General features: G+C 43.1%; 1 protein-coding gene across 4 annotated transcripts in view; it reads right to left on the reverse strand.

The window, feature by feature from the left end:
* Atp9b (ATPase phospholipid transporting 9B (putative)) overlaps window positions 1–25,620 on the reverse strand; it is a 195,689-nt gene that overhangs the window by 13,914 nt on the left and 156,155 nt on the right. For 3 of the 4 annotated variants that reach the window (XM_040757788.1, XM_040757789.1, XM_040757787.1), the window contains exons 16-25: window positions 14,736–14,897; window positions 14,045–14,137; window positions 11,931–12,014; window positions 11,088–11,258; window positions 7,297–7,395; window positions 5,463–5,552; window positions 3,264–3,408; window positions 2,962–3,026; window positions 1,874–2,029; window positions 1,657–1,721 (exon numbers count right to left, since the gene is read on the reverse strand). In XM_040757788.1, coding sequence (XP_040613722.1) covers window positions 1,657–1,721; window positions 1,874–2,029; window positions 2,962–3,026; window positions 3,264–3,408; window positions 5,463–5,552; window positions 7,297–7,395; window positions 11,088–11,258; window positions 11,931–12,014; window positions 14,045–14,137; window positions 14,736–14,897 — 1,130 coding nt within the window. The remainder of the gene's footprint in view (window positions 1–1,656; window positions 1,722–1,873; window positions 2,030–2,961; window positions 3,027–3,263; window positions 3,409–5,462; window positions 5,553–7,296; window positions 7,396–11,087; window positions 11,259–11,930; window positions 12,015–14,044; window positions 14,138–14,735; window positions 14,898–25,620) is intronic. The other variant, XM_040757790.1, reaches the window with a different exon arrangement.

Here is a 25,620-nt window from a genome sequence, read left to right on the forward strand (position 1 = left end):
TTATTGCACTCTGCCAAGCACTTACAAGCAGCCCATCCATACAATGCTACCTAAAGCTCCTCGTTGTAACTTCCTGATGGATCAAACAGGCTCAGGAGATTATGTACATTTCCCAAGTCCATAGCCAAGTGAGGGGGGGCAGCAAACACATCTGGGTCTGAGACGTGAGGTCTCCTTTTCTTCATTGTACCACAATGTAGTCAGAAACACACTGGCTCCTAGACACCCACATGCTCCTAGTGTACGGGCACACCACACAATTAAGCTAAGGACTTATCCACGAGACATTATCATAGACTCTCAGGGCAGGCCCAATGGGATACACAGTCTTGACAGAGGGTGGCTGTGCTCTTGGGAAAGACATGCTGCTGTGCAGGCCAAGCCCCAGACACACCTTCTGCTTTGATTCTGTGTTGAAGTTCAAGAAGGCAGGAAGTCCATAGAGGACACCGCAATCACCTGGGAGAGCAGATACTGACAGAGAACGGGTGACTCACAGGACCTGACATTTAACAAAGGCCTCAACCCCTGTTTCTGGCTAAAGTTATTAGGAATTCTGGGAGCTGTCCATACTTAGTCCATACTTATGTCAGTTTGCAGGGGAGAGGACTTGCTGTCTGCCCTCTGCCAACCAGGAGGGCAGCTGAGGACTATGGAGAAAGGTGCTGGTGCAACTGCAGAGGAGAGCGGCACCCAAGTCGATCCTTTTCAGTCTGAGCCCGCATGGTCCTGAGTCTCCCAGGTGCCTCTCACTGTCCTCACATGCCAAACAGGGATGCTAGGAGGACAGTCACCTCCACACTACATCAGTGAGGGCAACGCCAACGTCAGGGCTACAATTGTCGCTTTCCAGGTTCTTTCTGGGTACAAGATGGGGGCCTGGTTTGAAATGAATGTCAAGCCTTGATGGGCACAGATAGGAAGTGGTAGGGGATAGTTTTTATCCTGTGGTCACTCACTAAGTCAGACTTCTATGATTTCTAGGTCTAACAACCGAGGCTGAGGATGACAAAAATGACCAATTTTTGACTTGGAGTCTTCCTTTTCAGACTTGGTGGGCAACATCATCATAGCATACTATGTTTTTGGCACTCTTGTCTATAATCTCTTAGTGGCTGTCTTTAAACGCAGGGTTTTGTTGTTGCTAGGGACAGACTAGTCACATCTCTCCCAAAGCCAAGAAGACATCCTAGTGCTTTCTATCCCTTGCTTCCCGGTTAGTGGCTGGTCCTGTTCCCTTCATGGTAAAGTCATATCCCCACTGGGACAGGGGCAGGCTCAGGAGGCCTACAGCTGTGGCCTGCCTGCTTCAACCCCTGTTGATGGCAGTGTTGGCGTGTGCCCGCCCCTTGGCTCTGCCCCTCTCATTATGCTACGGGGCCTTTTATAAAACCTCAGATCTGCTGTGGTTCCTGACACAGATTATGGCTTCCCCTCGAAAACAAAATCTAGTGAGAAACTTAGCACAGTCTTAAAAGCCTCGAGTGTCCAGGTGTTTTTCAGATTTTTTTCACACTCAACGTAAGATTTTACAGCAGTTAGTCATCTTAAATGTTTATGTGCCAAGAATTGCTCAGTATTCTACATGTCTTTTTCCAAATAAAAGTTCTCACATACATGAAGCTGAGAGGCAGCAAGAGCATCTGTTTTACTTACCCAACCATAAGGAATCCCTGGTACAGTGGGACAGAGGCAAAGTAGAAGACTGAAGAAAACACAGCCTTGAAAGACAGAACACCATAAGTTAAAGACACAGCTGCTGGTGGTCACAATACAGGGACACCCAGTAAGTCCAGCAGTCACCTCCCACGACAATGGCACAACCCTCAGAGAAGCCACTGCCTGCTGTGGCATGCTGGCGTAGCCTTGCTACCTGCATGGTGGAGATGATGAGGCCCCTGTGCATGACAAACTGGCCGAGGGCTGCAGATCGCTTGTAGCTGTTCCGCCCATGCACCATGAGCAGCCTGCCGATGTGTCTGAATTGTGTGATGGAGAAGTCTGCTGCCAGAGAAGCCTGCTTCCCCTCCTAAAGAACCACAAGGAATCTCTGAGAGACATCACACACTGAGAACTGCACACAAAGCTGAGTTTTAGAGCTCATCAGAATTAAAGAGCACAGGGGCAGCGCCTGCTTGACACCTAGCATGCCATCCACGCATCTGCACCAGGAAGTGTGGGTGAGGTAGCGGGGCCTGTTCTAGACCTGCACTAGACGTCAGCTGTTGATCTATTAGCGACATAGAAACTAAGAAGGGAGGAGCTGGCACTGGCTATGGGGACACCCTACCTCACCACATGGTTCCAGGCCTCTCCAAGACAATTCTCCAAACCTCTGTTACTTCACAAAAAAAATCACCCTCTGCTTTTCCAAGGTTACCATGAAGGACAGTAGAAGAGAGCAGCCAAAGAAAAATCCAAAACCAAGCTGTGCAAACTTTCTAGGTCTTGCTGTGTGTATGTGTATTTGGGCGACTATACAGGGAGCAATCAACCCCAACCCTGGCCTACTTGGCAGGAGAAAGGATTCCCTACACAGACGATGAAGTGTGGCAAGCAGGGGAGAGGTGCAGAGGTGTTAGGGAAGCCCAAGGAAGGCGTGCAGGGAATTAGTGACACTGGACCTGTGCATGAGCACAGAGAGCCCGAAAGAGCTCCTAAGGACACTCCAGCATAAGAAGGGTGCTGAAGGATGCCAGTTCCCTGCTGTTTGCCAACAATCTGAGGCTGGGCCTGAAGACCAAAAGGACAGACTGACTGGTGACTTCTCCCCCAGGATGGGGCTTGGCAGAACAGGTCAAATGATAGTGTGCTGTGTGTGTGTGTGTGTGTGTGTGTGAGAGAGAGACAAACGCACAAACCCACCTTCCCTTCGGTCAAATGATAGTGTGTGCGTGTGTGTGTGTGTGTGTGTGTGCGTGTGTGTGTGTGTGTGAGAGAGAGACAAACGCACAAACCCACCTTCCCTTCGATCCCGATCCCGCAGTCAGCAGCCTGGATCATGCTCACGTCATTACCACCATCACCTGAGAAGCACCGTGAGTCAGAGGTTGAACAAAACATCATCCATTAGATGCTTGTGTTTCTGTTTTTCTATACTACTTACAGGTACTATTAAAACTCCCTGTAATGTAGGTGAAGTCAATTTTGCCTTTAAATGTTGAAAGTTGGCTGTTTGTCCCATTTCACTGTTGACAGGAAGGTGGTATACTATCCCACCACCCACCACCCACCCATGGCCTGGCTGAAGGTGGTGGGCTCACCGATGGCACAGGTGCGCTTTCTGGTATGCTGGCGCAATAGGGTCACGATGTGGGCCTTCTGGGTGGGCGAGCAGCGGCAGCAGACCACGGCAGGGCATTGGCAGGCCAGCTCCACAAGTTCATGCTCATAGTACCTCAAGCAGACCTGGGAGACAGTGTTGTGACTCTACTGTCACCATACAACCTTGGGCTCAAGCAGTAGGTAAGCAGAACTGTGGGAAAGCCTTGGCCTTCCTCAAGAAAGCACACTTGCAGTTTTGGGTCTCATCTATGACTATGCCCCCCAAACCAGAGAGTAACCTGTCCTGGGACAGACAGCTTAGTTGTGCAGGAGGGCAAGATGAGAAGCTGGGCAGTGGTGGCCAGGCTCCTGGCAGGAAGAGCACAAGGTCTCCCAAAAGTAGTGTGCTGTGGTTAGAGAATCGCTCAGTTACAGGCAAGGGTCAATGGACACAGAACATTCTGAAGAGTTGCCAGGCCAATGCAACCATAAGTGGTGTGTGTTCTTCTGAGGCCAGGATGCAAATATCTTTTCCCTAGCTATATTTCTATGACATCTTCCCCTGGGCTATATTCCTATACCATCTTCCTCTAGGCTATATTCATATAACGATCTTCCTCTAGGCTATATTCCTAGACGATCTTCCCCTGGGCTATATTTCTATACCATCTTCTCCTGGGCTATATTTCTATGACATCTCCCCATGGGTTATATTTCTATGACATCTTCCTCTAGGCTATATCCCTATACCATCTTCCCCTGGGCTATATTCCTAGGCCATCTTCCCCTGGGCTATATTCCTATCTTAGTTTCAGTGCTTCCTGGGCCTGTGACTGATGGAGACCCTTGTTTGACCCTGATATCAGATACTCAAGGCCCTTCCAAAGTGACAGTTCCAGTTACTTCTCTACCTTGCTTGAGAAACCCCCAATCTCATAGCCCTGTCTAAAGGGCACAGAGTCTCACTCACTATCCAGTGACTCTAAGATTTTTCCCATCATCAAGTACAGGCATTGGAGGAGCAGGTCTTCAGGTCATGTGGCCCAGAAAGCTACCAACAAAAGCCGGGCATTTATCTCCTGACAGTCCAGAGACCTCACTGCCAGCCGCAGAGGGAGGCAGGTGTATTCTCTTCCAGGAGCTGTGGAAAACTGCCCTTTCCAATTGTAATCAGGATTCTTGTCAACCTGCTTCTACCTGTCTGCTTGAGAAGGGCCCATGGCCACTGTCTTCTGTGTTTACTCTGTTCAGGGGAGGAAGATGCCTAAAGTCATGTCAAGGATTGCTTTGGGAACTTCCCAGCACCCACTTTCACATACTACAACTGTTTTAATGTTTGTGTCTTATTTTTCTTTTGGATCTCTCATTTATATCACCTTTAATCTCATGGAGGAGATGTGCTTTTTGTTAGCTATTTACATGATGTTTTGGAACACAGCAGAATGTAAGAAAATATTTTTTTCTGTTTATAAATAGAAGACTATTTGGAAGGTAAGGACTCAATGAAACCCTCATTGTACAAAGATCAAAGAGACATTACCAAGCCTTAGCAGAGCTGCAGTGTGGCTCTACAGACACTGGTGTTTGGAAACACACCAATGCTGTGTGATGCCACAATACGAGGCCCACGTCCTAAGTGTGTTAGGGCAACAGAGCCAGAAGTAGGGAGAAGAGGAGGAGCTGGCTACTTCAGCCCTGCATTCATGAAGGTTAAAACCACACATATAGTTAAGTACCAATAACTGGCCCAGTGGCCTCTCCCACCTGGGTTTTTCCTGCAGCCTTCTTTAGGCCCCTATACTCAAGTGTCCTGAGAATGATTGCCAGAGGTTGACTGGAGGGCCCATCACCTCTACCCAGGTAGCCATGTGTCCCCCAAACGCACACCTGGAAACACCAGTTTGGACAAGTGCAGAATAAATATTGTGGGCTGAACTATCACGACCACTGGAGGCTGATGCTATTATTAACAATGAGCAGGGAGGGGACCAAGAACCAGGACACGGCCTTGACCTGCTGAACTTAAGAAGCTTCAAAACAGGAAGGGACAGAGGATGAGTGAGACATGGCCAGCACATGTTCTTAGGACACATACCCACACTCAGCCTCACCTCCACAGAGTCTCTACTGGAGACAGGAGATACACAGGCAGGACAGGGTTAGCACAGGAGACAGACACACACAGCCACACTCCTTACCTCCAGAGAGTCCCCAGATATGACCAGGGCACAGTCATGTTTCCTTCTAAATGCGTTCAGCTCCAAATGCGCCTCCCCCCGACTGGTTACCTTTATTGAAGGAAAAAAAGCATCATGAGTTAAAAATGCAGGCAATAAACCAGTAAGACATTTTTAGGGAATCACAGTAGGAATCTTTAGAATTATATTTAAAAGCTAAAGGTGTTTAACCTTTGAACAGAAACCCTGTAACAAGGTTCTTACAAATTTTGTACCTACACCTCTAACAGGGACCGTTTTCTGATTTGTGGTCATAAAGGCATGGCAGGGCTACTGCTGTTATAAAAGTGCAATGACCAAGGGTTTTCTAGCACTTACTATGCGTTATTAAACTGGTCATGGGGCAGGTGGGTACCGTGAGCAGTGATGAACAACATAAAGGCTTATAGCATCACAAGCAGCCCCAGAGAATTGTAAGTCAGGAATCCAGGGCTCAAGGAGGTTGAGTTTCCCTTTCTCACACACCAGGTAAGAGACACAATTACATAGACTGGGGTTTTATTTAAACATGTTTCTTCATAGTATGTGGAATAATGCAAAATAATTTCATAAAGTTGCTTCTGTCATTTCTGCCATGAGTTTCAACTCATCCCATCCACTATGGCCTAATGTCTAAAGAAGTAACCAGTCAAAAAGGGAAAGTCAAGCCATAATCTTGAAATACTAATTTTAGAATGAAAATATGGCAGAAATCAAAGCACTGGCTTTCATATGCTTTCTGGGAAGGTTTTATAGGGCATTAAAAATGATATAGGAGTGAAATAAATTAAAAGTTTCACATGCTCCAAATTAATCTCCAACTCATCTTTAAGTAGGTAGAGTTTATTATGAAATTTTTAATTTGTGGTGCCATAACTCTGAAAAGTCAACAAAAATTGATCGGAAGTTTTATCAGAAGCATTAATAATTTAATTGCAAATAGTAGTCTGCAGGGCATAATTTGAGATTCTGATGTTTCAAAATAAAATACATTTACATGTAAATGATACTGAAATAATTATTTCTGTAGGTGCAAACACTTTATTCAGACAGTCACAGACACATGCTGTCTGCTTGCCTACCATCAATTATGACCCAAGGAATGTCTACTTCTTGTTTGAATTAAACTCGTCATAACTAGCATGTACAGTAAACACATAAATTCAGATCCCTCTATCATTTTCTTTGTACTAGTTACAGGAGAGCTTTTAATCTGAAATGGCAGCAGGCTAGGTACTTCTGCTTTGTATCTATACTTGTGTCAGAGGAGGGACAGCTAGTAGGGAACATATTTTTTAAAAAAAAGCAAAACAGTACTTCTTGTAAGTTGAGTAGAAAATGATTGTAGCAAGCCCACTTAAAATAAGGAGCAAGAACAATATGAAATATATAGGAGAAAAATGCTTTCCAATTGACACCTTGTTTACCATAAAAATACATTTCAAAGCCATTCAACATGTGTTTATAGAGTAAGAAAACATCTCCAACATTGATTTTAAAAAGATATTTAGCAATTACTGTATATACATTTTAACTGTAAGATAAACACTCAACATCTAGCTGGGCATAGCAGCACATTTCTTAAATTCTAGCACCTGAGAAACAGAGGCAGGTGGATCTCTGAGTTCAAGGCCAGCCCTGGTCTACAAGAGCTCCAGGATAGCCAGAGATACACAGAGAAACCTTGTCTGAGGGAGGGGAGTGAGGATGGGGTGGGGGTGGGAACCCAAACCAAACCAAACCAAACCAAAACCCCTCAAAACAAAATCAAACAAAAACCATTTAACAATTCAAAGTGATTTAGAAATGTACTTACTGGCCTGAAAATATGAATGTCTTGAGTTCTGGACACCAAGTGTGAGCTTTTGGCAATGCAAGTAGCTGTCTCCAGTTTATCACCCGTCAGCATCCAAATCTATGAAAAAATTTAAGCTTATGAACTTCAATAATATGATTTCATTTCTTTAAAGTATCTCTGTGCACAGATGTCTGCCCGTCTGTATACCATGGATTTTTACAATAGGGCCGAGGTGAAGCAAGCCAAGAGTATACTGAGTCCCATGGAGAAATGAAATGTGGTCACTTGCTCACTTCACTGATCCTTGACGTTTTGCTGAATGACATCAGCTGGTTACAAAGGACAGATACTATGCAATCGCACACACATGAGGAGTCCAGAGAAGACACATTCATAGAGATGAGGACTGAGAGCTTAAGTGGGGAAGTTTCAGGTTGGAGAGATGGAGAGTTATAGAGATTGGAACAGCAATGGCTGCAGAGAATTGTGCGTTTACTTCAAGAACTCAACTGTGTACCTACTGTTGTGGAATATTACTTTAACTATGTAAAGATGTGTTTCATTTGTTTACGTAGCAGGGTATTTGTTTATGCTACTGGTTAACGATGTAGAGATGTGTTGCTTTGCCTGCCTAAGGCATGCAACCTTTCTAATAAAAAAAATTGAACAGTCAATAGCTTGCAGAGGAGGGATAGGTTGGGCTAGTAGGTAGAAAGAATAGGCGGAGGAATCTAGGCTTGAGAGAGAGAGAATGAGGAAAAAAGAAGGGAGATGTCTGTGGCCAGAGAGCCAGGCAGCTGCCCGGAAGACAAACACAGAAGCAGCAGAAAAATTAAGACATGCAGAATGAAAGATAAGTTAAAAAGCCTCAGGTGAAACACAAATGAAGAAAAACAGGTTAAATTAAATTATAAGAGCTAGCGGGTCAAGTGTAAGATAAGTATGAGCATTAATAACTAATAATGAGACTCTGTGTCATGACTTGGGGGCCAGAGCTCTGAGAAAGGCTGCCACACCTACAAGTGTCTAAAAGATAACTATGGTTGAGTGTTTTACATCACAATAAAAAGTACTAATTTGTTTAGGGAGAACAAGTCAGAATGGTGTTCAGACATACAGCTGAGGCTGATATAGGGCCCGAAGATGTGGCGAGGCAGTGTATAGCCAGAAGACCACACAGACCTTCATGACAGCATAGTTCTTCAGCTGGGAGGTGAGCTTTAAACGGGCCGATGGACCACAGGCAACCTAAAATGTACTTATCTCAAATAAAGTTCAAACTGCTACTTCAACATTAAAAAAGCTGCATACACATGGACAACACTCTGCTGAAGTATGTACTTGGACTCCTGCTGTGTAAACTGTAGGTCAGGACTTTGTATGCAGTCACATAACTAACTACCAGTGAGCATGCACTGACTAATACGCAATTTGAAACCAAACGTATAAGGAACCCACAGTGCTTTGGGCAGCGCTCACCTGGATGCCCTATAGGACAGCACTGCAGCCTGAGTTCTGGGCACACAACATATGCACACCCCACACTCTGCAACACCCATGAGCAGAGACTGAAGTACTGCGGCTCAGCCTCCAGACTACTGAATGATATGAACTGCAGCAGTTTACTGTACAAACTGTTCTTTTTGTTCTAATGGTTTAATTGTGAAAACAAAGACTACTATGTTATAATAGAGTCATTCCTCAGTATGTAAATGTCTGGATTGTATTGTGCTAGAATGTTTAATTTAAAAAATTGCTGTTTGAGTTTCATAAAAAAAAGTTCAACCAATTTTGGCTTAGAAGTGGGACAGAATTCCTAATTTCTGATGTGGTCATAAACAAACCTCTGCCCCAGCCCTTCGCTATACACTTATGCAAAATGGCATTCACAACTGTAAAATAGTGGTCTACTTTGAAAACAGTTGAAGATGCTCTACACATACTGCTGTATCAAATATTCAGTCAAGACTTAATTCTTTATATTAAAATAAAAAGGACATTAATCTCATTAGTAAAAAAAATCATATAAAGAACCACTTTAAAATAAATTTCTTTATGATTTATAGTCAGTAAATGTTTGGTTTGTAAGACTATTTAGTATATACTCAGAGTCATGTCAAAAGGTCTCTCAGGGAAAAAGGGATCATGAGCGGGAAAGCTTGGAAAGCCCCGACTGCAATGGGGTAAATAACCAGAGTGTTCATGCAGAGCAGCAGGAAGCCCTTGCTATTAACTTCATCATCATTAGAGCCTCTCAGGTTTTCACCACATGGACAGATGCACTTGTGGGAGCAGGAAATAGACAAGCCTAGTACTTGGTATACATGGAGTACTTCAGTGGTATAATCAGCCAGGCTGCTGTGTCGTCAGCATACTTTCATTAACTTACTGCACCTACGATTAGGAAATATGACTATGACAAACAGAGCAACCACGGTGTGCACTGCCACCTCTGTCGCTCAGGAGGCACCGTGAGGAATGGCTGACAAACTACCTTCCCTTCTTCACAGCAGAGTCTGGTCACGTGGAGAAGAGCAAGGAGGGCAAGGTCCACAGACACAGGTCATACACATTGTAGCACAGAATCATTACAAATACCGAAGTCCTATACCAAGGAACTTTACTACCTTAACATTGATAATGTAGCATGCAGTCAAAATTAGATCGTAGGTTACTTAAAGCACTCAGCCATTTCTAACCCTAACCTTAACTCTAACCTAACCCTAAGAAGCAGCTTCCCCTAAATGAAACCTTATACTGTAGAGTAAAGAAGAGGACTGGGCCACAGCAGGGAGGGAGCATGTCCAGGGAAAATGCCACTCTGGAAACCAAGTCCACTGGGAAGGGCCTGACCCTCACAACTCATAACAGGAATTCCTGCAAACATCGTGTTCTGACTGCCAGTTTGCACAAAGGAGCAGCTGGGAAGATGGACACTGTGTGTCAAGGGGAGGCCTGGGAGAGGAGGCCGTGTCCTGAGTTACAGCGTGGTCACAAGCGGCCAGGGAAGAACTCCTGTGTGGCGGCACGAGGTGCGGAAGGAAGGCATTTCTGCACCGATCTGCATTCCTGCATGCCACTGCAGGAAGGGCTCCAGCACTGAGCTGCTGGCTGGGCGGAAGTGCAAGAGCAGCATATTACTAACCCCCCCCCCCGAATCTGTGGCAATGGACACACACGGCTTCTGAAGCACAGCTAGCTGAACAGTGACAGCTTCCGAATGACCCTACCCACCAACTGGTTCCTGTCTACCCTGGCTCTAGAGCAGCATCTGAGAACTCTACAGGTGAGGACTCAGTAAGTGCAACTCAAAGCCTACACAAAGCTGGACTCCTCCCTAACCTCCTCCCTAACCAGCGGTATGGTCATCTGAATGCTGCCAGACCCAGATGCTTACTGGATGATCTGGTTATGGGGATGCACAGGCTGTTCCAGGGAGGTTTCCATTCAGTTCTGATGGTGAGGAAGTAATCAGCAAGGCAAGTGTGAACCGCAGGCTGTGTGCACCGGCCAGAAGCTGGCGGGCCCTAAGCCAACCCTAGGGAAGTGCATGTGTCACAGTGAGGAGCAGGGCTGGAGTCCTGCTTTAGAAAGGCTATGCTGTCTTGAGTGTGGAAAGGCAGGGTCAGAGATAAGTCTGGAGTAGGGCATTGTGGAGACCGCTGGAGCCAGGACAACTGGGATAATGAGGAGGAAGCTGTCTTTTGCACCCCTACCCCCCATGGAGCGCATGGGACAATATTTCAAGGAAAAAATGAGTTTGATTCAGTAGGAAAGCAGTTTTGGCAGTCTGAGGCTGCAGGCTGTACCTTAATCCCTGCATTCCGCAGCATCTCGAGTGTGGGCCTCACATCAGCCTGCAGCTGGTCCTCCACCCCAGTGAGGCACAGTAGCTCCATCTCCCTCTCCAGGCTTTCCACAACTGCAGCTACTTTCAGTGTCCGATCATGGATGCTCAATTTGGCTTGACTGTATCGGCTCTGAGGACAGAAGGAATAGGTATAAAATATGTGCATGCTTCATGTATATGACTGTATCAGCTCTGAAGGCACAGTGGATAGGTGAACATGTGTGTAAATGCTCTCTCTTTGTGGAGTGAGTTGGTTTTAGGGGTCAGAAGTAACATGCTGTACAAATGCTAGGTATAAGTGCTCTAAATATTTGTAATTATTTACTACATGAAAATTTATTAACTCTGGTTGAACTTTCCCTAATATGGAAATGTGATACAATTAAGTCAGACACATCCCAAGCAATGATATCACACTAAAAAAGCTTCAGACTACGGAGCATTTGGATTTAGGGGGCAATTTAATCTGTCATCTATTATGCAGATATCCAGAATCCTGAGCAATGACATCATGATAGTTTTAAAAAGCTTCGGCACTTGGATTTAGGGGCTCTGGATAACTTAACCTGCCATCTATACAGACATCCCAGGATCCAGACAGCTCCAAGGCCTGAAGCACTTGTGAGGCACACTCAGCCTCTAATGAGGACTTGGAACTGCTGGCCTCTGTGGACACTCTGGCAGCCTGTGCCCCCCACTTCAGAAACACAGTTTGTAAGCGCATAGGAAGGCTGCACTTCAGTGAGCAAACAAAGTCCTCCTAAGGAGGGAAGGCCTGAGTGACGAGGACCGAATAACTCACTTCAAAGTCCTGGTACTGTTCTTCTGTCAGGGTCCTCTTTGCCACCACAAGGGTCCGCAGCCCCTCACGCGCCATGTTCCCACACTGCAAGAAAAGGGGCTCTTATTTGTGGCTCCTGGAGTACCTGGACTGCAGCAATCCGGCCTTGGGGACCCATCAAGGCCACTCTCCCTCTGGCAGAGCTGCAGTCGGGTTCTCACTTCCCTGCAGGCCCACTACCTGAAAGCACAGGGACTTCAAGGGCCATGGACCACAGCAAAGTTGAGTGAAAAAGTAGAGCCGAAGCCTAGGGAAGTCAGAGGAAACCTGTGGGATATGCCTTCAAGTTCTCCCTTCCACTGTGTCCCATTCCACAGCAGGTCTCTACCAGAACTGCCCCACCAACGGGACAAGGAAGGGACAGAGATCTAAGATGGGTGGGCCTGAAAATCACAGCAGCCTGTGTTCTTGGGCAAAGCATCGAGCTGTCTGCTTCAGTTTTGTCACAAGAACTGCTTCAACAGGGCTATTCTGGAATGACATTAGTGCCCTGCTATAAGTCACATGGCAGAAATACAGCACCACAAACATGCACAGGGTTGGTCACACAGGGTCACCACCCTATGCACCAGGTTTGGGGCTCAGGGCTTAACTGGACAAGGAAAGAGGAGGCCATGGATGAGTCATCACCCTATTTATATAATGAATGGGAAACAGGAATACATTCAATAGGAGTGTGAAAAGATGCTAATCCCACTTATAGTGCATAATAATTGATAGGATACTGTTTTCCCCCTACTAAAAGTAAAGTTTTAGCTGGGACTAAGGTAAGGAAAGGATTTGGGGTACAATGCTGGCTATGCTCTAGGCACACCTGCTTGAAGGTAGCCAGTGATTCATTTCAGAATCTAAATTGCTCCAGTGGCATCAATTCCACTGCTAGTCTTGTCGCTTGTTAACAGTGTGATTCTCAACAAAGAGGTTCTTGAAAAACTGTAGGCAGGAATCAGGCTTCAAGGAACCGGAATCAACACACATATTAATAAACACGCCCAGGAACTTTGCTAGACCACCTTTTATTTTTCTCTTGATAAAGTGGAAGGCTTTCAGGCTACAACAGAACTGTAACAAACATACTGGTGGTGAAGAGGCAAAAGATTTATCTATGGCAAGCAAATACAATTTGAACAAACAAATGTGCATAGGATTTTTAATGAAGTTATCTTTCTGAACAACAATCTGACATTATCTGTCTGTTGCAAGACATTTATTGATTTGACCTCATAAAGCTAAATAAATTAAACAAGTATTTTACAATTAATTGCATGTCATTATGACCAAAAGTAATTTTTATGGCATTTTACTAGGTCTTCAGGGAGTTTAATTTATTCATGTCTCTGATTAAATCAAAGTGCCCTGAAGGAGATATTGATTCATATTGCCAGGACCATTGTGAATATCGGGTGTGGCTGTTGTGCTGACAGATCATCTCTGCGATCTCAGTGAACAGTGTACAGGAGGAGATCAAGGTACCTACAGTAATGTGTACACAGTAATGTGCTATAATCTTAGCAACCTTAATTTTACCTTTAAATCCAATTACTGATCAATACAAAACTTTAACAATAATATTATAACCCCACAAGACTAACTATAAATATACTTGTTTAGGAATAACAATATAGAATTGCTTATGTTTGTACCTTATTTTCTGTTTTTTTTAAAAGACAACAAATAAGCATTAGATTAAAACACAAAGTCTCCTTGCAATATTGTTACAATACACACATACATACATCTAATTGGCTATGTGTCCAATGCTGTTTTAGACCTACTTTTACATATCTTCACACTTCATACACTAAACAAAAATGGCAATTATTTCTATAGGAAGCAGAGTTTGTATAACTAACCAGGGTTTAACCCTTACATACATGAATCTGGAAGGAACTATAAATATTTAGAAAATTTAGTGGAAAAGTATCATCATCCCTGGCCACCTATTCATATATGGCTAGAAAGAGATGGCCCGACTCATTCCAATGGTACAAGTGCAGAAAAGACACTACTTTTCTGTCATTGTCTTCCTACATTCCATGAAGACATTTTGCACATGTTGAGAATAGCTTGCTTACCTCCTCTTCTAGCCAGTCATTGTACTGGACAATGGTGGACATTGCGACATCAGCACCTTTCATATAGAATGTGATTTCTGCTGTGGATTCATCCTGCAGTAGGGTAAGAACAGACACAGAAGACAGCTGGGCTACACTGCTCCCTGTAAATAACCACTGGCCTAAGAGAGAAGCTCTGGAGGAAGCAGGTCTTAGAGAATGGATCATGGCAGGGAGAGCCAAAGTCAGCAAACACCCAAGATGCTGTACTTTAATTCTTGAGACAGATCTGGTCTACAGTAGAAGTATTAATACTCTCCACTTTCCCAAGTGTGACAAAATTTCACTATTTAACAAACAAATTCCAGAATAAAGGTATGTAGTAGTAAAGTTAAATCCTTTGACATTTGATACAGTTTCTGTTGAGGATGAAATAAAACAATTTTAATTAAAGTATTACTACTTTCCTATACTTGTCCTGCTTCAGTGGTTGCAGGAGAATGGCTTTGTTAATTGTAGCCGCAGCAGATTCTCAGGTCATATATTACTGAGGTGGTGTGTGTGTGTGTGTGTGTGTGTGTGTGTGTGTGTGTGTGTGTGTGTGTGTGTGTGTGTGTGTGATTTTTCTGGGGAAGTATCGTATTTTTAGAAGCCTGGGAAACAATGACTGAACTAACTGGTGTGTGAGCACACAGGTAAAGCCACGACATACTCTGACAATGATGCCCATCCGCTTGCTCTCTGAGGTGAAGGGGAACATCTGCAGGATGCAGTAGGTCAAGACCTGGCCACTGGGGGTCTTCAGCTGCATGGAAGCAAGGTCCCTGCTGACCAGAGTGAGCCCAACACTCTCCGTCCATCGCACCAGTGCCACCTGAGGAGACCAGAGTGTGTGAGGAGCCGTCGCCTAAGGAAAGTTATGTGAAGAGACACAGCACACTGGTGTGCAGACACAACTGAGGTAAACTGATGCAGAGAAACGAAGCGTGGTGATTTCATTTCTTTCCCACATGCTTTTGAACAATGCTTTAACAGGAGAACAAGAAATGATTGGTTAAAAGACGACCCTTATGCACCATAAAGACTACTTTGCAATGTGTACTGACTGGATTCCCAAAGCAGATGGCTCTGGACCCTGTGAAAAAGTCTCTCACAACCCACCCTGGACTTGAGTCTCAGATTTGTCCCAATTCACCACCTGTGGTTCTACAGGCCTCTAAGGAGACAACAGTTTTATCCTAGTAGAAAAGGTAAGCTGACACCTGATTAATGAACTCATGCTACTGTGCCTACGTAACAGCTACAAATGTAAGGCAGGCTGCCCTGGTTTCATTCGGTTACTGTGAAGAAACACTGTGGCTCACGGGAGCCACATGGGGAAGCAGCTTACTTGGCTTAGACTTCCAGGTCAGGTGACTGAGGGATGTCAGGGTGGAAGCCATGGGGACACATGCTTGCTGACTCATGTGTGGCAGCTTTCTAATACAGTCCTGGACCACCTGTTTAAGGATGGCAGTACTCACAGTGGCCTGGGCCTTCCTGCAGCCATTCCTTATAGACATGCCCTCAGATTAATATATAAAACAATGACTCACTCGAGACTGAATTGTGGGCGATTTCAGTCTGTGTCAAGTTGACAGTGATAGCTAAGACACAGACAATAGTGAAGCAGATGTCTAGCCTGGGCTCTAAGCCCTGAGCCCCGCTTTGACACCCAGCAGTTCTGTGTCCAGTTCTTTCTTTTGTCCAGGTTTGCTTTCCTCTGTGATGTGCACCCTGTTCTAAGGCTGAAATTACATAAGTAAATTCATGGTTCACGTAGATGCTCAAACACAGAAGGTATTCTTACTTCTATCTATTTATAACAAAATTTAAAAATAATTAGTGGCAAACTTAATTTTAAGTTAATAGTGAACAGTCTTTATGACTTTTTCTGGCTAGGGGGTTATCTTTAAAGCAATGTCATCACAGTAAATTAAATTAGCACTTAACCCTCTCAGCACCTAAAGGATGCCGGCTCCGCCTAATGAGGCCACGGCTTTCCTCAGTGGGCTCACGGTGCAGCCTCTCTTGCTTCTGTCCTGCAGGTGCAGCTCTGCCAGCGGCCAGGAATGCACAGTTCTTGCCAAGCATGGACCTCTCTTGGGGAACAGTGGCATTGTCTACATATTCTCTTTTACCACTGCTTAGGAATCAAGGTTTCTAAGTAATTTCCCACAAGCCCAACTGCAGAATACTTTCAATTATTTTTTTTTTAAGAGTCTGGGAGGGAGAGCTGTTTCTTTCTTTACCTTTAATGTTGAGGTCTCCCAGGGCACACAGCAGGCACATGCACGAGCACCCAGGGACACTAGATCAGAACTACTTGGGTTCGTTAGGACAGAAGAATTTTCACAAGAGAATGTGGGGTGTGATGCCTAGTGCTCCCTACCAAGGGGAAGTGGGCAGCTTTCTTCCCTGGAGGCTGTTGGGGTGTGGCAGAAATGGATGGGCAGGCCTGCGGCCACACTGCACTCTTCACAAGGTCTCACCTGGGCTCTTCGCGCTCTCACGTGGTATTTCCTAAAGGAGTGGACTGCACAAGTATGCGGGTTGTTTAAGGTGATAAACACAGACGGGCAGTTCTAAGTTACCAGTCACAAATTACATGCAGTGAACTAGGGAAAATACTTATCTCATTACAGCGTTTTGATTATTTAAAAACAGTGGGGTTACTTGATGACTAACACACCAAAACTATGATCAGACTGTAAAATGGACTCACAGCAGGCTAGACTACAAAAGAAGACAGAACATCAAGCTAGAGCAAACCAAAGCCCTTGACCTTCTACCTGAAGAACTGCACTCAACTCTCCTGCATTTTAAGAGTACACTATTCTGGATACACTCAGAAATTTCCCTCATTAACCTGAGTCCTCTTGTCCCCCCTCTTAACATGTAACTGACAGTTTTCCTTTTTGTAAAAAACCTTGAAATCAGTACACTCCAACTCTGCTCACTTTGCTAGTCTTAGTAAGATCTTTGTGCCTCATCCTAGAAGATAAATCATACACACCCTAACAGAATGCCAGGTGCTTGTCAAGTGAGAAATAGCCATCCAGAAATTCTTTGCTTTGTGATTTCTGTTTGTGAGGAATCAGCTATGGATTTATCTTCTAAGGCTGCCTCAGACAAGGCCACTAAGTCACTGTATCTTTGCAGCTTTGTCATCTTTACTGGGAATAGAACATCACATGCAGACCTGTGTGGCTGAAGAAATATGTGTCTATGAAAATCAAATGGCTTTCCATAACATTGGTTGTTTGCTGGTTAAGACGGTGCACAGAAAGTTCATTGGTGTGTCACAAAACAGCTGGAACCAAAACTCTTATTCCATGTCTCCAGTTTCTGGGAAGAGATTGAAGAACATCCCCCAATGACCTAGTACTATAGCTGAGAGCATCAACAGCTTGCTTCGAACTATAGCACCGAAGAAGACATGCAGATGTTAAGAGAACAATCTCATCTAGAGGAAGGCCTGGCACCTGACCACAGTGCCTCTTCCTAACCAAGACAATGACTCCGTAAGCTGCAAATGATCTAATATGCCAAGGTTAATTTTCAATTTCCAGTGAAAGGTTACTATTACACTGTGACCCGTAAATTGCATCTTTCCGTGAATACCCTATCATCTCTCAGTGCCCCACTGCAGTCAGGACCAGGCTTTCTATATTTGGTGACTCACATCTGTTTATTATTTAGTTTATGCTTGGCTTCACAGCTCCTTTTGAGTTAGCAGCTTATAACAAAAATCGTTTAGCTACTTACACGTAGCCCAGCATTCCATCCAAAAAGTTGAATCACACTGAGGATAACATACCTATATCCAGCCAAGCAAATCAGAGTTCAGTTTTCCACAAGACAGATACATTAATTATTGTCCAGTGTGACCTCTTTGGTATTGGGCAGTATTCTTTTGATAATACAAAGTTAAACAAGTGACAGGGGGGAAGTGGCCTTCCTCGCAGGAAAACTGCTGTGAATTCAGACCATGGTGTTTACTGCCATTCCCTAACAGATAAATCTAGCTGCCAGCTCCCAGGGGCAGCTACCCTACCCTCAGCAGCTCTCCAGTTCCAGCCTGAGCTTTGAACTGTGGGGCAGTTACTGAAGAACTGCATAATGAAAGAGATCTCCAGTGAATATTCTCTGTGTGTTTGAAATAGATCTGAGGTATTCTTTTTGACGATTTCTATCTGATGACATAAAAGCAAAAAAATTTTCGGTGGCACTGGCAGCTAGAGTCTATCTTCTTCAAACAATTAAAGATATACTTGGGGAACAGGGGATGAGCCTCCATTATAGAATATATGTCCCTCAGCAACAAAATAAAATGAAACGAAACAAAACCACATTCTTTAGAAAAGGGTGCTTTAGGAAAGCATGTCACAGGCTCTGAAGAAACAGATAACATTATCATAGTAACATAACATAGCACTACTACACAAGAGCTGTGGTCCTTTTCATGCTTCAACTTGGATCTTGGAGAAATGACTGATTCTAAGAGTGGAGGAAAAATGAATGTAAGATGTGCCTGTAGCATCTCCATATGCACAAAAAGCAAGGCACTGTTTAAATATGGAAATGAGCACTTAGAAGGGATCAAACCCCCAAGTATAAAACAAGTATCCATGAATCCATTGTGAGAAGTAAATGGATGACTAAACACATCATTGAGAAAGCATGAAGAACTCTCTCATGCAAAAGCATAATTTATACAGGCACTTCACCCTCAAGGAAGGGGAGTGTAATACCCCTTTTGACACAGATCGTTTTGATAGTTTTTGTTGTTATTGTTTTTAGAGACAGGATCTCTCTACAAAACCCTGACTGTCCTGGAACTCACTATGTAGACCAGTTTGGCCTCAAACTCACAGAGATCCCCCTGCCTCTGCCTCCTAAATGCCACCACATCTGACTGACCAAGAATACAGCGTTAAATGAAGAAATGAAAGGGTAACCTTCAGTGGAGACTCCTGAGAAACACACCTGGGCCAAGTGAGCACGGTCAGCGTTAGAAGTGCTGCTTGTGTGGACTCTGATGTACTGCAGTGTGCTCTTCCTTCTAGGCTCCTAACCCCATCTACTCTGGAGAAAAATGCCAACAAACCCAAACTGAGAGTGAGAGACAGTCAAATCACCCAGCCAGTCATCTCCTAACGCGTCAATAAAACACGGGAAGAGAGAAACTGCCCCAACTAAGAAGAGTCTATGAGAAGATCCTCAGATTCAACAAGAAGACTTTAGATAAAAACAAAGAGTGTGTGGGTAAGCATGGCTGCAGTGTGTTTTTCCCCCTATTTTTCTGAGGACTCAAAAGTTGCACTTGTGCAAACTACCAAGTGACTGTTGACAATGTCTCCTCCCTTTCTACAATCACTTAACAGCAATGGTTTAAGTGACTCTCTTCTCCACAGTGTTTGACACCTGGTATTTGACTCCTAATTCTCATATATAAAAGACACCAGGGTCACTGCCCACGGCTGACATTTAGACCCTAATGTGGGTTTTTCTATAACACTTTCTTGTGCAACTAGGTAAAGGTCCCAGGAATCATGGTCCCCAAACATTTCTGTCCTTGTGACACCGAGTTATCGTTAAAATGGGGAATAAAGGTGCTTTGGAGATGCCAGCATCACCACGAGTACCTGCAGATACTGGGGTAAGAGCCAATGTCCTAAGCTCCTGCTGTGCCAGGCCTGTCCAGCTGCTTTCTGGAATGCTCTTCACAGCTCTGTGAGAAAGCAAGACACCATTCTGGTTGCTTTACAGAAGAGTTGGTGACCCATCACAGAGAAGTAAAGGGCAGAATTACCTCAGTACTGTGGTGGTGATGTCTCTTTAGAGAGGTACAGAAGTCTAAAATACATTTTGTCTACATGGCTAACTCATATGTGAATTAAAAAAGAAGATGCTCAAGAAACCTGAGAAGCACTCATTATGTGAGCCTCTTGGGTTAAGGAGAGGACAGGACAGTGGATGTCTTCCTACACACTTCTCTTCTAGCTGGGATAGAATGTAGGACCGTGTCCATGGTAGGCAAATGCTTTACTACTGAGTGGCACCGGCAGCCTCTTACCTGTTTCTTTTAGTCGCCTCGTGGATGCAGAGATAACCAAAGAATGCATTCCTCAACCAGCATTGTGTACTACCATGTATCCAATGCTATCATTTGAGTCTATTTTATAAAGCAATTTTGTAGGTAATGAAATAAAAACTTAGGAGTAGGTTATTAAATAAATACTCCTTGTGTGTATCTATATTAAATGGTATTAATTGCTGCCTGGAATTTTAACAAGAAATAACCTCTGGGATATTTTTCTATGAGTTGTAAAATGATAATCTAGAAGTAAAAGGCTTTGTGTATTTTGAATGATTATTTTTATGACTATTGAGCTTTCTGAAATGTCCAATACATAATGTGACTATTGATAATAATTCAAAGGCAAGAATAATTAAAATGAGAATGTTAAAGAAATAGACTAGCGAGAGTCTGAGTGAAATTTCCTCTATCGGCCACTTAGCGACCACTAACCAGCTGTCACAGGACCTCATCTGCACATTCACACTTTCCCAAGCTAAGCATCCAGAAGAGGCAAGTATGTCCCCTATGGTGATACAGGAGGAAATAAAACACAGGGCAAGATCTTATCAATCCCTTTTTCTATAATTCCATTATCCAGAAAGTTCTGTGCCACTATTCTTGAATTGCTTGGCAGAAATTTCCTTTATCCTATTAGCAATTATGCACACACAGCTGCCAGCTGTATCCTTAGAGGACATACTTTACCATGTACTTTATAAATCATAATTTAATCATTGACACCTCATCATTTTTGATTGTGATTATTACAATCATTGTTATAATTTAATAGAATTATTAACTTAAAATGCAATTTGATCATCTAGAAAAAGTGCTAATCAATATTCACAGACAGGCTATGCAGTATTTATTCTCTATTGGTCTTGAAGGTCACAGAGTGAAGGCTTTGTGTCACTGACAATGATTTGCTCCTCACAAATATATCGACAAAACACCACAATTAGTCTTGCTTCAATAGGCACACACAATAAAATGAATTAAAAAATACAGCACTCCACATACATTAGCTCTTCTGTAAATCCAAATGCAATGTTATTAAGGGCACATTATTCCTTTATTTTAAAATATTTTACTTGTTATTTGTCATTAATCTAGCTGATTCTTATATATAAATAGTTGAGCAAGGCAAAGACCGTTGTATCTCAAGATAATATTTAAACATAGAACTTACTGATGTGAGAAATGTAACCATATAGGGGAAAGGATGCTACTAATAAATAGCTAGTTTACAGGAATAAGCAGTCATTAAAAATCACAGCCAATCAATCTGGTCCACACCAGCAGAGGTCACGCTATGCCTTGATTACTTGTGTTGATGACTTCTGCACTGAGCCTAAGCTTACGTTCTCTTGTGATTCCTGTGACTGGAGTTCAGGGCTGACTTCCTGCAACTTCACTGGACAAGCAGTTAAACGATGGAAGGGCTGGATTTTCATTCTGTGAAGACATTTCTATGACATATTTAACATTTGTTCAGCTTTGGTTTGCTATGATGAGCCTATAGACACAAATGACAGGCAATCACAGCTTCCTTCTCTTAGAGAAAATGAAATATTGATCACTTATCATAAGAAACAGTGACCAGGGTATAAACAGATCCTACCTTACACACATATGTCAGTTGTTTATTCTCTGACATCACTATCACTTTTAGACCTTCAAGTAGATATAAGTATGCAGCTGATGACATATCATTGCAAGTATTTAATATCTTTGTCTAACAGGACCTTTATGAATTCAAAATTAACCCTCAAAATGGGTGTAGTCAACAAACCACACTTGTCCTAAGAATAAGATGAAACAGTTCCATCCATTGATGGGGATTATCATATGACAGTGTGTACAAAATGTAGGACTCATAAGTTATGCAGAAATAACTGTTAGAGCCATGAACATACAGGATTATAGGACTGTATAAAACTAGTCTCTTAAATGATAATACTGCTTATTAACATGGATGCTGTGATAGGTCAACACTGGGGTTAAACAGAAAGCATCAATTGAACCGTTCCCCTAAATAAAGCTCCAGGGTGCAATATTCTGAGCACTTTATCCAATAAGAGATGCTTTTACAATGGTACTGTGGTGACCGGGAAACATTGCTATCATCTGTCACGCTAACGGCAGCAAAGCTCAATATGCCAAACAACATGCTATTGGACACCCTTCCTGAGGCTCTGGAATCTGCACATACCACATCAATACTATACTTTAAAAATCAAGACAAATCTCATTGTTTTCATTTCAGGGTTAAAATATGTGTTACATATCTTTTTACATATTCCTTAACATTCTGCCTTTAATCACTGTCAAATTTCCATACAAGTCAAAAAAGTTAAATATAAGGTTAGTAGTTTCTTTGTTATAATTTCTTCTCTAAGCTGTTAAAAGTCTTCACATCAATGAAATTTCTTTTGGCAGTGAATTCCTAATATTGTAAAACTTTCTATGTACATCAACATTTCTTTTGGTAGACAATAAAGTGAATATGTAAAACAGCATATTTTTGAGCTTCAGGTAAGAATTGCTTTGGAAAACCTCTGGTCTAGGCCTCCAATATTTATGACCAGGAAATTCCTTCTCAACATGTGATCATATGGAAATGTGGAGGAGCTCTGGAATGCTACAATAGCAAAAGCAGCATGAACCCTTTCTGAGAAAAAGAATGGTAGTCTTTTCTCCTTTCATAGAGCAATTATGCATGTCCTATTTCTGTCTCAAAACCTTGAGGGCTAAGAGAGGACAGTAATTTGTAAAGTCACACAGATCTTACTACATAACATGTCACCCCGAGATTTCCAAATGGCTGAGGACTGAGGACTGTTAAACTGTGCTTCTGAGACCACAAACACACACACACACACACACACACACACACACACACACACACACACACACACACACACACACACACACCCTATTTTGACACACTGCACTGCTTTCAAAAGATGCCCAGTTAAATGATGGCTGATATAATCTATGAGACACAGTAGGGCCATGTGAAAGGGCACTGACTGAAGGAGTGCATACTGCAGGGCTAGGTATTCAAAGGATGGAGTGCATTTCCCTAGGGTCTCCATTGTTACCAACATGGGATTCTATTCTGGAGCTTCTTGAGTATCGCCAACAGTTAACTAGTCCTGATTTTCATAGACTATGTCAGTACTTTCTATGGGGGTGGCAAGGTCTCATTTCATAGAAATCTTACATTTCTTGTAGTTTTATTGTGTACCAATAGGCAAATATTTGAATGCTGAATGTAGCCTTGTCAGTTCATAGGAATAAGAGCCTTCTAGATCTTTAAGGGTGTTTAGCCCACTTGTCCCTACAAGCCCACTTATAGACCACATAGTTTGTTCCCTTCCTTCCCCCCGCCTCCCAACCCAGTAATTGTTTCTCATCCAGCCTTGAGTCTATAAGGTCACCTTACTGGTCATCTATAGATATGGCTAACTGTGTTAGTTACTTTTGTGTATCTGTCGACAAAATATGTAAGAGAAACAACTTAGATCAAAGGTTTACTTTGTCTCACAGTTTCAGAAGGTTTATTCCATGGGTGTTTGACCTCATGAGCTTGATCTGGACATCATGGTGGTGGGAGAGTGTGGTAGTTTCACTTCATGGTAGGGCAGGAAGAGGAGTGGGAGACTGCAAAGAGATAGGGACACGCTACTCACAGCAACCTAGTTTCTTCACCAAGAAACCCCTAAAGTTCCCAGAACTTCTCAAAATACATCATCAGCTGGGAACAGACGCTTCATACATAGGCCTGTTGGGGCCATTTTAAATTCAAACCATGACGCTCTTTCCCTGACCCCAAAAGCTCATGGCCATCTCATATGTCCATTTAGTCCTTATCACAGAGTTCACAAAATCTTAACAGTTGTAAGATTTTTCAAAAGTTCAACTACAGAAACTCCAGTGATAATCAAGGTAATCTTAGGTATGAACCCCTATAAATACAGAAGAAAATTATATATACTCTTGTGTAGACCAGGCTAGCTCAGATCCCTTTTTAACCTAACTCAGAGGGTTAAGAACCACATGGCCTGGTAATTATAGCTGTGACTGCTTCTTCAGCACCACTTTTCTGTTAGTGCAGCTCTACGGACAATAACAAGTTCAAGACATGACAGACAACTTAAAAGTCAGGATTTCCTTCAGCTCAGAGTTTCAGAGCGTCCAGTTCATGTACTGCTTGATCTCATGAGCCTGGGCAGAAAATGACAGTGGCACCATGTCCTGGAGGGGTTTCTTTAACTCATGGTAGATGGGAAAGGGACAGGGAGAAGATACCCCAAAGGACTCACTCCAGTGGCCTACTTTTTCTTCAGCTATGGACCAAGAATCTAAAACAAGTAATTGTGGGAAACATGTCACATTCAAACTAGAACACTGTTGCTCTGAGTGGAGAGAGAGGCTCACACGGAAGACTCAACTGGAGAGCCATGGAAAAGCCAGTAATAAACTCAGGATTGTCCTAGGACACAGCAACTGATGACCAGTGGAGCAGATTAGTACTAAAGGGGCACAGAGTTAACTATAACTGCCTGAACTTAGCTTTATTCAGCCTTTAGGAATAAACTACCTCAGGTGAATTATAACAGTAGTCAGACTACTGAAAATCCTCAGAGGAATATGACAAGAGCTAGACAAAAGTGGAAGTACTGTTGCTTCAGTCCACAGGGGTAACACACAATGCAGTCACGTCCACTGTTACTAAATGCTTACGAGTCAAGGCATTGGATGGGGCAGACAGTTAAAAACAGAGCACACTTGGGGATCTGAGATGAAGCTGCAGGCATTGGGCTGAGCAGGCAAGTTTCTAGCAAAGAGAAGGTTCCAGCAGCTTCATGTGCTAACCACTAGTGCACAGCCAGAGAACCACACTTTCTTAATCTCTCTCTCCATTCTTGTTCGACTGTTTTCTTGATGCCACCCCACCCACTCTTCATAGTCTGTTCCCTGCTCATCAATAACACTGGGGGTTCTATACCTACCTTTCTATTGTTTCCAGAACCAGGGTTTAGCAGATTTCCTAAACATATTGGTTATGTACTTATGTGATCCAATTTTGCAGGGTATTTGAAATATCTACTTTGTTAACACTGTTTCCATAGGTGAAACTGTCTAAAGTTCTCCAAGAGGACAGACTATATAGAACTCTATAAACACACTCAGAATGACTGCATAAGAAGTAGAAATTTTAATAGTGGATTTTACCAAATCTCAATGGAGCAAAGTTAGAAAAGACTAAGTTAATACACTTAGGGTTTTAAAATAATTTTTGTAGGCGTCTCAATTATTTATACTCTAAATCTTTTTAAAGAATAGATATAATTAAATTCTACAGAATGACTGGAAATTTATGAAGTACAGAAACAATAATAAGATTATTTTGAGAACTAACTTGTGATAGAGCCAGCTCAATTTTCTCATGTTATTTCGAGTGAAA

Source organism: Mesocricetus auratus, unplaced genomic scaffold (genome assembly GCF_017639785.1).
Source record: "Mesocricetus auratus isolate SY011 unplaced genomic scaffold, BCM_Maur_2.0 Super-Scaffold_100015, whole genome shotgun sequence".
In the NCBI taxonomy this organism is placed as follows: domain Eukaryota; kingdom Metazoa; phylum Chordata; class Mammalia; order Rodentia; family Cricetidae; genus Mesocricetus; species Mesocricetus auratus.